We start from the raw sequence: 12509 nt of genomic DNA, 5'->3' as shown, positions 1-12509 counted from the left end.
AAAAAAATTTATAATCTACTTAATAGATATTTAATATCACATAAAAATAGCTGAAATTATAAATATTTTTTAAAAATTTTAAAATTATAAATATTAAAATATTTTAATAAATAAAAATCAAAAAATAAAAAGTATTAAAAATTAAATAAATGAAACATCATAGACAAAAATTAATAGTGATTTAAGTGTTTTTTTTAAATAAAAAATAAAAATCAAAATATTTAAATCATAATAGATGAGAACAAACTGATTATAGAGATATTTAAACATACAAGTTTAAAAATATAGAAACTGATCCATTAATTATGTTAAAACTCAAATATTCAAATATAATATATCCATTTAAAAAGGATAATAAAAACATTTTCATATGGCAAAAATGAATTGAGCACCTCTAATTTGGAATGACCGATCATAAAGGGATTTAAGTATTCGATTTTAAAAATATATGAATTGATCTGTTAATTATGTTAAAACTCATAGATTAAAGCGTAATTTATTCTTTTTTATTTTATAAAGATAAGGAATTAATTTATGCATCCAGCAAAAATGCAAACATATACGAAAACCGGCAAAATTAAATCAAACTGCATCTTTGATTATGTTCTGCTCTTTTTTTTAAGCTTGGTTCGATTTGGAACTGAAAGAACTAAATGCACACCCCAATTTATAGATAGAAAATTTTTAATACATGTGAAAGTTCCTCAATGTGCTTTCATGCACATGCTTCTATTTGATTACCTCAAGATCTCTCATCAGAAAATCAAAATCCCGAATCAAGGAACAATTCTACAATCAGATCTGGTCCCCTTGAATGCAGTTTAAGGAGAAAGCTGCAGCACATTTGCATCCAATCAGGAGCCCTCAGCAGCTGCAGCAGCCTTCTTCTCCTTCTGTTTTTCCCTTTTCTTCTTGTTTTTTAACGCATTCTTGCTCATTTGTCTGAATTGACAACAACAATATATGTTGATGAGCAGTTTAACAATGTGAAACTCACAAAATTATGCAGATGAAAATACAAATAGAATCTGCACTTACTCTGTACTGCTCCCTCCGAACAACTGCAATTGCAAAATGTTGAAATCATCAGAACAAATAAGAAAAGCAAAACACAATAGAACAATGTAAATACATGCATTTCCGGCAGAAAGTTCAGGACAGTGTGAAAAATGGATGGCCATAGACGGAGCAAAACAGTAAAACTGGACACAATTTCAAAACAGTGCTTGTGATGGAGAGTACCTCCTCCATCAATGGCCTGAATGAGGTCAGGTGTAATGTTCGAACAACCAACAATATTTTATTCCGAAAAGTAAATTGGTACAACCAAATTCCTATGAGAAATTATAATAATAATAAAAAAAATTTCGAGTGAAGCCGGTTCTTCCTAATTCCAACAGGTAATTCCCCCTTCAACAAAACAAGCACTCAGCTTCTTAAAGCAGTTCCCAAGGAGAAAACCCAGCATTAAATGATTGGAATCTCCATCAGGATGTCCCAAGTGTGATTCTCGTTAGGTGGGATAAGAAAGAGAGAGGTTGTTATAGTAAAGGAGAGAGATACAACTCATCCAGTAGAGCATTAAAATAAATATTTCTTTAAGCATGTAATGAAGGATGTCTTGCAGTTAGTAATGCCTCAAGCAGCGCAGCTCAAACGTCTCATGCCGTTAGGTTCTTAGTTTCCGAATATGTTGCATACACTAAAACAACTAGCAAATTGTTACTACCCCACAAGCAACAGACAATCCACTAAACATCCTCCACATACAGCAAAGAATTATAGAATAGTCAAATGATGCTTGATTGTTGAGTTGCAGGTTTCTTAATTAAAAATCAAATAGTTTGTTATACCTCTGCCTGAACAGCAGCTGCATTTTTAGCATGAGGTGGGCGATAGGCAGCAGGTTTCTGAGCAGGAGGACGGACAGAAGCACTTTTGCTGGAGATTGCCCCTTGTCCTGATAAAATTTAAGAGAGTTCAAGGGACTAAACATCATGTGCAAAGGTTTCCATAAGGTTTTTAAGGACAAAACAGGAGCTAGAACCTTGTGGCTTGGTTTCTTCAACCTTTAATGAATCAAAAGACTTTGCAAGTTCTGGAATTTCACCAAATCTTTCTGGTGATTCTGGTTTCCACTCAGCCTGCAGATAATCAAAGTTGAATAAGACAACTTACATAAAGTCACTTCAAGAAGACCAATACTGCATTAGGAACCAACCTGGTACAGCTTGTCCAACATCTTTTTGAAGTACAATGATCCATTGTAGTGGAAAATTTTAATCCTTCAATAACACAATGAGGAAATGAGTTTTGAAACATTAGCATATAATTCGACACTGAATATACATTCATCCAAAACCTATACAATGGCACACCTACTCCTATTTGTCGTGAATGCAGTTCAAATAATACATAGACTATACTTGATTATATACATGATCCAAGAATTCCTACTCAACTAGAAAGGATATTTGTCACACTGGAATGCAGTATTACATAAAAGGAAAGGCTAAACTATTATCAAGTATACTAGTGTAGTCCTAGCAGGCATCTTTACCACTTCACTTAAAACAATTCCCCAAGAACAAAAGAACTACCAATCTGAACAGCTTAGCAGAGGGCAGCCCTGGAAAAGGGCCAGTTCTGGTTTTTTGCCAAGGGCGCCTCTAAACCAGACCAAAAGGAGCAGGCAGGTTTGATAGTTTGGTTACAAACATTTCCAGTTTGATTTAAATGTGATTTCAGTTCTAGTTATATTTTGAGTTGATCAGGTGATAGGAATATGGAGTATTCTAGAATATATGTTTAACAAAAAGGATAAGATTTGTTGGAGAGAATTAGGGGTGGAAACATGTGATAGGACAGCTGGCAAAGAGCGCAGAAATTTGTATAAAGAGATGAAGAGGAGAATAGAAAGGGGACCTGAAAATATATCAGTTATTTCTCCAATTAGAGGGGCAGGGTTCTTCTCTGTACATGAAGCTTTTCCCGGGGGCTCTTCGGGGTAATTTTATTTTTCTTGATGGGTTCTTCTATGGTCCTTGTTTCTAGTTATACTGTGAGAGTATTGCTGTAATAAACTTGTAGAGTCTTCCATTGTCAATCCATACAAGTTTTCATTGCAATTTCATTTTTACTTTATTTCTCTTCTCATTTTTCATTTTAAAGCTAACTCTGTTCCTAACTCTATCATCAGGTTTGAGGCAATCCAATGGTTTCAACAAATTTTCTTTTGAAAAAATACAGATTGAACTGGGTTGGACTCCCAAGCCTATCTACCAGTTCAGGTTGAACTGGGTTGGACTCCCAAGCCTATCTACCAGTTCAGGTTTGCTAGTGGCAAACAGTAATTGATTTGGGGGATTCCCAGTCCTGTCCTGTGATCGAGCTGGTCCTGGACTGGCTCCAGTTCCAAGCAAGACTAGCCAATCCTACATCTCAGTGATACAACCAAGCTGTAAAGACCTGAATCTCAACTAGTACAATCCTATCATTAAGATCTGTCTCCCAAACAGTGAAACATTCCAAACTCAATACACTTCTTAGGTGCATGGGTTAACATACCTGCAATATTTGGGTTATTTTTTGAGTGGTTTCCATGATGATATTAAAATTAGAATTCGTTCTCATGAATCTATTGATCTCAATCGCACTGCGAAATCGAATTGGAGAATCAATTTTTTCACCATGCGAAAATCCATTGTAGACCTGCGGGAGATAATAGCTATTGGGAGGTCTCTGGGGGAGATGGTGAGGTTGTGGACTTTTTGGATTTGGGCCACTTGTAAGAGCAAACCCTATTTCCTCTTTCAAACATTTGAGCCATTTGTTGCAGCTACAATCTAGCATATCAAACTCAAACTCCTTGAACTACCAGCACCCAAACCTCCTGATCGTCAAACCAATTCCACTCCAAAACTGCAGATCGCTACCCCCTCTCAACCTACTCCTAAATAGCCACCCCTTAACTCCTGCACCAGAGGTGCTCGTCACTACACCCATCAAGAATTATTGGCCTTAGAGTTAAAGGTATTTGCTTGCTATGAATGTAAACAATCATTTCACCCTATGCATGAATGTCCCAGCAAATTCATTAGAGCAATCATTATTGGCGATGATGAAGAACCAATACCTGACCACCAATACGGATATAGCTATTTTGGATCTCCCCACACTGGTTGATGTTCAGATAAATGAAGCTCAAATTTCAAATATGGAATTGAACCTTCTATTCCGTGGGTGGCGTTTCATCTCCGAAAACAATGAAGCTCCAAGGTTTGATTAACCAGCGACCCATATCTATTACGATTGACAGTGGCACAACCCACAATTTTATATCAAGTAGTCTCGTATCACAATTGCAACTATTAGTGGACAACACACCCGTGCTTGGAGTTAAATTGGGTGATGGTCACAGAGTTTCTTTTTCTAGAGTTTGTAGAAATGTCAAAATTCAAATGGGCAATTTGGAAGTTACTGTAGATTATTGTGTTTCCATTGGGTGGGGTAGATATCATTTTAGGCATTGCTTGGCTTGCAACATTGGGGGATGTTCAGGTTAATTGGGCAACCACGCACATGTCCTTCCAGCTTCCGAACGAGTCAGTTACTTTTATTGGCAACGCGTCTAATATGAAAGCACTAATTTCGGAAGATCAACTGCATAAAATGAAAGGTGTCAATTATTTCTTGTTACTCTGGGATATCTCTTCTCCTAATCAAGCTCCAAAGTTTGAAATAGAAATTATTTGGTAATCTTGCTAGCCTTCCTTCGAATCACCCCACAGATCATGTTATTCCTCTAATAAAAGGAACTTCAGCCGTCAATATCAAACCATACCGTTATGGGAACTTTCAGAAGGATGAGATGAGAAACTTGTAAGAAAGATGTTAGTTGGAGGTATTATACAGCCTAACTCCAGTCCGGTTCTGTTGGTAAGGAAAAAATATGGAAGTTGGAGATTTTGCGTTAACTATCGAGCATTGAATCAAGTAAATATCCCATCCCTGTAATCACGGATGTGTTGAATGAACTACATAGAGCAAGATACTTCTCCAAATTAGATCTGAAGTCCGGATACCACTAGATTCATGTGAAGGAAGGGGAATTATAGGTTTTAAGCTGTTCTCAGTGGGTTGATTGGGACATAATATCCCGAGAAATAGTTTCGAACACTCACCTCCAAAGCATTATTCAGAAGTTGAAAACACGGCTCACTCCGTCAGCCCCTATTCCTTGTTACAAGACCATCTATTCTTCAAAGGACGAATTGTCCTACCAGCTAATTTGGCTTGCATTCCACAATTACTGGAAGAATTCCATTCCTCAACCATTGGGGTCATTGAGGAGCCTTTCGGAATTATAAAAAGATGTCTGCAATATTTATTGGCCTAGAATGATGAGAAGAATACAGGAATATGTTGTTCAATGCTTGGTGTCAGAAAAATAAATATGAAACTTCTTCACCTGCAGCCGCTGCCAATTCCTAACAGAATATGGGAAGACATCTCTCTTGATTTTATCACAAGATTGCCTCTTTCTTGTGATATGGGTGCCATTCTCGTGGTTGTAGATCAATTATCCAAATATGCCCACTTTGTGGCTTTGAAATATCTTTGTTTTGCAAAGACAGTAGCTGATAAATTTATCAAAGAGATTGTCAAACTACATGGTATACCAAAGACAATAGTGAGTGATTGTGACTCTATTTTCATGAGCTCTTTCTAGACAAAACTTTTTTGCCTTTAGGGCACCAAATTACGGATGAATATAGCATATCATCCGAAGACGGACGGGCAAACAAAAGTGGTGAACAGGGCCCTTGAGACTTACTTCGCTATTTCATTTCGGAACAGCCTAAGCAATGGAACAAATGGTTGTGTTGGGCTGAATTTTGATATAATTCTAACTTCCATTCCATTGTTGGTATGACTCCATTTGAGGCAATCTATGGACGACCTCCTCCTAAACTAAAACAACCCTTGCTGGGAGAAACAAAAACAAAAATAGAAGCAGTGGTTCAAGAGTTAACTGCCAGAGATGAGTTACAACGGCAATTGTCTTACAATTTAACAAGAGCATAAAAAGGACGGTTTGGGCTGCTAATAAACATCGTCGGGATATTGAATTTAATGTGGAAGACTCTGTGTTGCTTAAGATAAGACCACATAGGCAAACATCTATAAAGGGCGCCATTCACACTAAGCTTGCAGCACGATATTTTGGTCCATTTGTAATTTTGCAACGAATTGGGGAGGTGGCTTACGAGCTTCAATTACCAGCAGAATCAAAAATTCACCAGTGTTCCATGTGTTGCTGTTAAAGAAGGCAGAAGGGCAATACTCTGTAATTAATTAATTACCAAAGGAATTGGAGGGAACAGGCTCTTTGGTGGAACCAAAAGTACTTCAAGAGAGAATTGATAAAAAAAGATGGGTCCAACTATCTTCAAGTACTAATTAAGTGGAAGGGTTGTCCAATGGAAGAGGCTACATGGATGAATTACACGGATTTTGTTAATCAGTTTCCGCACTTCAACCTTGAGGACAAGGCTGTCTCTCAAGGGGAAAGCATTGATAGAATCAGTCCAATAAGGGCCTCTGCATATCTAGGCCAAAGACCACAACCTCTTAGAGTTTATTATAGAAAGAGGCTCAACCGCTCAAGAACGGGGAATGAAGGACACAGTGATAGAAAAATCCAAAAAAGGGCCAGCTGTAGAAGGGAGAGAAAGAAGGAAGTTAAGTTGTTGAGAGATTCCCGAGCCAGCTCACAAGGAGATGGAGAGCAGCTATCCTCTATTCTGTTATATAAATAATTTGTCATTTGTAGGAGAGGTATGTTTTTATCCTTAATAGAATTGAGGAGCCATTGCTGGACGGGAGATTCCTCCTGGTATTTTCTTTTCTTATTTCAATTCCATAGCAGAGAGAAAGAGAGTTCATTGTATTGAAAGGGAATCTGGTAATCTATTAATACAATAGCCATTTCTCGGACCAAAATTCTTGGTTTATTCTTAATTCTTGTTCTTCACTCTACCAACATCTCTCTCAAAATAATGAAAGAAAGACTATGGACTATGAGTCAGAATTCAGAAATTTGTCCTAGATAATGCAACAAGCACATTTTAGTTTCAATTTTCATTACCGAGCAAGCAAAACCAAACCACATAAATTTGCTTATGAAACACAAAGATCAGCTTTGAGCATACCCATTGTCAACTTGTAGTCTTGGTGCTGTTGTCGCAGTCATGAAATAGCATCCATCAGGGGACCACTCACTAGTCACAGAACATTCAGCCCTAGTTGTTCCAAGTTGTTTTTTGTTTGCATAATCCCAAAATGCCTGAATATATATAAGTGATGGTTCATTTTATTGCTGACATAAGTAGAAATCTGACACAGCTATATACAATTAAAAGGTAAAAGTTCTTTTAATTGTCTGTGGAAGAAGGATGTTAGGTTGCCACTAAGGTCCATGAAAAAAAACCATATATAAGCACAAAACAGCAATTTCACGAGAAATTATTAAATAGGATTGATGCACCAGGTCTCAAGTCAGCATGCTGTTTTGATGCACACAGAAAGGTGATGTTTCTTTGTGTGTGGCAAAGAAAAACAGCATACATGAGCAAAAGAAATGCATTTCGATAAGAAATAAGTCAGTAGTTTGGTTCATCAAGTCTCACTAATTGGAATTGAAAACCCAAAAAAATAAAAAGAAAAGAAAGAAATTAAGGCTTCGTGGCATCTTATTGTTAGCACCATATTAGTTTGCTGATTTAGTGCACCAAATCCATTCAATGTTACTCCATTTTAATTCATGTACACAAACTTTTCAAACACTGGCCAAAACAGCTGAAGCATTTAACATGATTTCCATTTACCTATATTATCCTCTTTTCCTTTTCCTTTGGGGTTTTAGCTGGGGGCGGGGAGAGAGGGGGAGGGGTGAAGGGGAGGAATGTTGGGAATTCTAGCAAAATTTCACCAAGTGCAAGAGGGATTGGTCCAAGCAATCTTACAGGCAAGAAGAACAAGTAAACAAGTATCTCAAACTTACCATATCACCAGGTAAGTTACCGAAACCAGCCAAGCATAGAACTGTGAATCAAAGAATTAAGGTATTTCAAAATAATGATCAATAAGTTGCCTCAAGTTAGTCAAACTACACAAAGATAATGCAAAGAAAAGAGCATAAGTTTTGCATTGAGGATACATTTCCCTTTTGGGTTCCATCTGATGGTATTGTAAGGTCCTGTTCCAAGCTCCAGTAAAGGTTTGCACTTCTTATCAAACAATGTTGCACTAGCCGGCATGACTGAAATAGATTAAGGAAAGCAAAATGCTTGTGGAAACAAAACAAAAATATGAATCGAGTACCAAATTATGTTAAAGAATAATACAAATATCCAATTTTTTCTTTCAAACGGGTCAATACCTATGAAAGAAACACATCATTGAATTCCAGGCTCAGGAAAATGAAAATCTTTCATATAATCCTCTAAACTGCCAAATTAATTCTTATGCTCATAATTAATAGACAAAGCTGGTGCGTGTTCAGCAGTAGAGGATCCACCAGTGAGAACCTACATTCCCAAGACTGCAACTGTTCTAATCATCATTATTGCCAAATGATGAACTTATCCCTATGGACATCAAAGTACATTACATATAAGGTTCTCACACTATTGCAATCCATAATTTCATTGAATAATTTATATTTGGACAAAATACACTATCAACTGTGGTTTCTCTGCCCCAAGCCAACAACATTTTCCAGGTTGTAGTCCTTAGCAAAAACCTGTATTAAATTGTAAATGTGCAACAGGACATATATGAGCACATATAAACATATATTTAAGAGAAGGATACATCCATAAACAACAGCAAACTCTGAACCAGAATATGACCACTGAACATCATGAACAGGCCCCTCTTTGCCTGTCAGTGGATCCGACAATCAGAAGCTAGAACACACCACTAATTTTTTTTGTTTTAAAAGAAAATCAACGATTAAGCTATAACATACGAAGAGGTACAAGCCCCTCGTGGGTCCCATCAGTTGTGAGATAGTTCAGCTTGGACTCGCCATAATAACTTTGATTGGTTTTGTCAACATCTGACTGCACCACAACCAGAAGCCCAGTAGAACCACAATTCCAGTTTAGTTGCACTGAAGAACATCGGAAAAAGCTCCGTCGAGCAACAGGCTGACTTTGCATATCTTTCCCGCAGGGGAATATCTGGACACTGGCTGGACTTCCCTATATAGTAATAAAATGAACTTAGTAATACATCAAAATGAAAAAGAAAAGAAAATCAGAACAAAAGGTCGAATATCAGCTAAGTTATTTGTTTCACTTATGAAGGCAGCACTAAAATCACCTAGCCAAATGTATGGTAGGATGCATGTGGTGTAGGATATGCCAAAACCCACATTGTACACATTTACAATTTCATCATGAGAAAATTATTATAATAATTCCTTTCAAATTCAAACAATTGGATGCAGTATACAACATGGATATTCCAGCAAAAATTCCCAGCAAGTTGAAGTGGGAACCAATCTGTTCTCAGAGAGAGACAATTTCAAGTTTTTACCATAAATAACTCTTTCAGCATCTCCATTTCTTCCATCATGGAAACAGAATATATATATATATATATATATATATATATATATATATATATATATATATATATAATTTAAAATTACCAAGATAGTACAATATGACAAAATTGTCAATACTCAATAGTTTTTAACCATAACTGAAATTTAAAAAATAGAAAATAAAATTTGTAGCACACATCCACGACAACAAAATTTCCATCATATGTATTGTTATGCTTCCATTTACTTCTTGGTAACCCCTCTTACATCAGGGATAGAAAACAGTCCCTAGACACATCCTAGAAGCACAAAAGACACACCTTAGACTCTGGAACATATGCTGCCACATGAGACCCTGGGACCTTTGCAAGCTCAATTGCAGCCACCCCAGGAACTCGTAATTGATGTATTATTCCTTTGGAGAAATCTCTAGGATCAAAAAATTGCATTTCATTGGTTGCCATTCGGCAAGCAACAGCTTCATCAGAACTGAATCGTATTGAAGGCCTGAAGAAAAGGTGCAAACAAATTGAAATTAAGAAAACAACTCAAGTCTAGTCACACAAACACATATAAGTAATAAAATCAGCAAAATTCTATCAAGAACACAAAAATTAGTGTCCCGCTTTGACCATTTCTAGGGTTGTGATTTTGGAGTTGGAAGAAGCAATTACAGTGACATACTACGCATTGTGAACAGGAGAGAATTAACTTCTTCCAATAAGTTAAATTACCATGTAGTTTTGGTCATGTTCTTTTGAAATTGATGATACACAGCATCACCATTATCTATCTTCCATAAGACCACATTCTTATCCTGTGGCGTCAATGATTTCTGAAATGTCTGAAGGTAAGTCCCACAAGGCGACAATGCAGCAGCAAGAACATTGGAAACTTGGAAAGATCTCATCTCCTTAAAGCTACTGCAATCATATATGCAAATGACAGATTCAGGTTTCATCACCATGAGTCTGGACCCATCTTCAGAGAAAGTTGCACTGCTACAGGGAACCTTCTCAAGCTTGATGCTAGGTTCACCATTGCCAAATGGCGGCCCATTCCAGACACAGAAGCCTTCTGGCTCTCGAACTATGAAAGAGACAAGTGCAAGCAAATCGTAAGAAGTGCAATAACACCTACTATACATGCAGAAAATATTGAAATTTTTCCTCCCAAAATACCTAATATCTCCAAAGAAGACGAAGGCTTCACAGCTTCCATAACTGATCAACACGAGTAAAAGAACAAAGTAGAAGCTACCCAATTGATCAAAGTCCAGCAGCAAAAGCCAAAGACAAAAACGGGAACTCTGCAATTGGAAAATACAGTAGAGCAAGTTACTGAACTTGATCAAAATCAATTGACAAAGAAAATTATACACCAACCCAGATCGATGAAAGCATTATATATATATAAATCACGACAATTTACATTTCTCTCTATTTATATTTCATTACTTATGTTATGAATTTGCATAAGATAATGAACCACGAAGCCAAAGAGCTGTGCTGGGATTCAGTGTTCAATATTTCTTTACTATTTCTCTCACACGGTCGTTAAACGGAAACTTGGTAGGAAAGGAGAGAGACAATCGTACCTTAAGTTGGCAAGAACACAATTCTTCTCCGAAAGTGCACGCCGGCGATGGAGGTACGACAGCGGAAATTGAAAGTGATTGCTTTCAACAAGACCTCAACTGAGGACGAGAGATTGTCTGCAATCTACTTCAACTACTGTTCCTAGACCTGGCTATCGGTCCGATTCTGGTCTGGGCCAGAACCAGTGGTTCAGGGTTGAAAAAGGAGGATAAATGAATTCAGGATTGTACTATTGTAGTTTGAGACCAAAATTACGATTTTTTCAAAAAACAAAAATTAAGAATCCATTTATTTTATATAAAATATTTTGTAAAAAAATTTAAATATTTAAAAAATATTTTTTTTCTTTTCAATAAAATAAATTATTTTCAACAATTTAAGAATTTTATTAAAATTTTTATATAAATTTATTAATCTAATTTATTTTTTATATTAAAATTAAATAACAAAAAATAATATTTTATTAAAAAATATTTTCACATATAAAATATTTTTTAAATATAAATTATTTTAAAAAATAAATAGAGTCTAGTTATTATTTAAAAAGTATTTTTTTTAATAGTTATGTATTGAAATTCTCTGATCAGAATTAATTTTTTCGAAAAATATCTATAAATAAAAAAAATTACAACAAATAAATATTTTTTAATACTTTCTGAGTAATTCTATATTTTTCATTTTCCTCCATTTTAAGTCTCCATTAACATTCTAATTTTAAGTGTTTCGCCAAATCAAAAAAGAAAATAAGTATTCCTAAGCAAGTAATGATCAACTTTCACCATGTAATATATATATTAAAGGAATAATTATGAAAAATTATTTTGTGGTTTGATGACTTTTTTAATAGTCTTATAATTTAATTTACGATAAAAAGAGATTTTCCTCTGTTAATAAAATAAAATTTTTATATTTAATGACATTAATAAATATTGATGTGACATTTAAAAATTAATTTTAATTTAAATAAATTATATTTTAATTTTTAAAATTTTATAAAACATATAATTTAGTTTAGATATTTATAAATTTAGTTATAAAGTTTTGTTTTACAATAAAATAGTCCATTTACTTATAATTCATTCATATACTCTTACAAATTAATCTCTAAATATTATAATTATTTATAAATAAATACTTATAATTTTTTTTAATTAATATCATATGTTTATAAATCTAATATCTTAAAATAAAAATTAAACAAAAAAATCGACATAATATGTATCTAAATTCAAGTCCAAAGAATTCTTTTTAGTCTAACTTTTCCTTCTTAATGATTTTTTTTATTAATTAGAATA

The 12509-nt window shown here is 35.0% G+C and overlaps 1 protein-coding gene across 1 annotated transcript; it reads right to left on the bottom strand.

Moving 5' to 3' along the window:
* Positions 1-577: 577 nt before the first annotated feature.
* Positions 578-11410, bottom strand: LOC110613655 (eukaryotic translation initiation factor 2A). The gene is made up of 14 exons (XM_043956075.1): positions 11214-11410; positions 10798-10925; positions 10351-10705; positions 9937-10123; positions 9035-9269; positions 8878-8946; positions 8222-8323; positions 8066-8106; positions 7215-7348; positions 2222-2285; positions 2048-2144; positions 1854-1960; positions 1039-1061; positions 578-942 (listed from the first exon to the last, which is right to left on the bottom strand). Exons 2-14 carry the CDS (start codon positions 10835-10837, stop codon positions 855-857), a joined length of 1542 nt encoding a protein of 513 aa, XP_043812010.1. The 5' UTR covers positions 10838-10925; positions 11214-11410; the 3' UTR covers positions 578-854.
* Between the last annotated feature and the right edge of the window lie 1099 nt (positions 11411-12509).

This window comes from Manihot esculenta, chromosome 4, assembly GCF_001659605.2.
Source record: "Manihot esculenta cultivar AM560-2 chromosome 4, M.esculenta_v8, whole genome shotgun sequence".
Taxonomy (NCBI): domain Eukaryota; kingdom Viridiplantae; phylum Streptophyta; class Magnoliopsida; order Malpighiales; family Euphorbiaceae; genus Manihot; species Manihot esculenta.
This window is presented reverse-complemented; position numbering and strand designations above follow the sequence as displayed.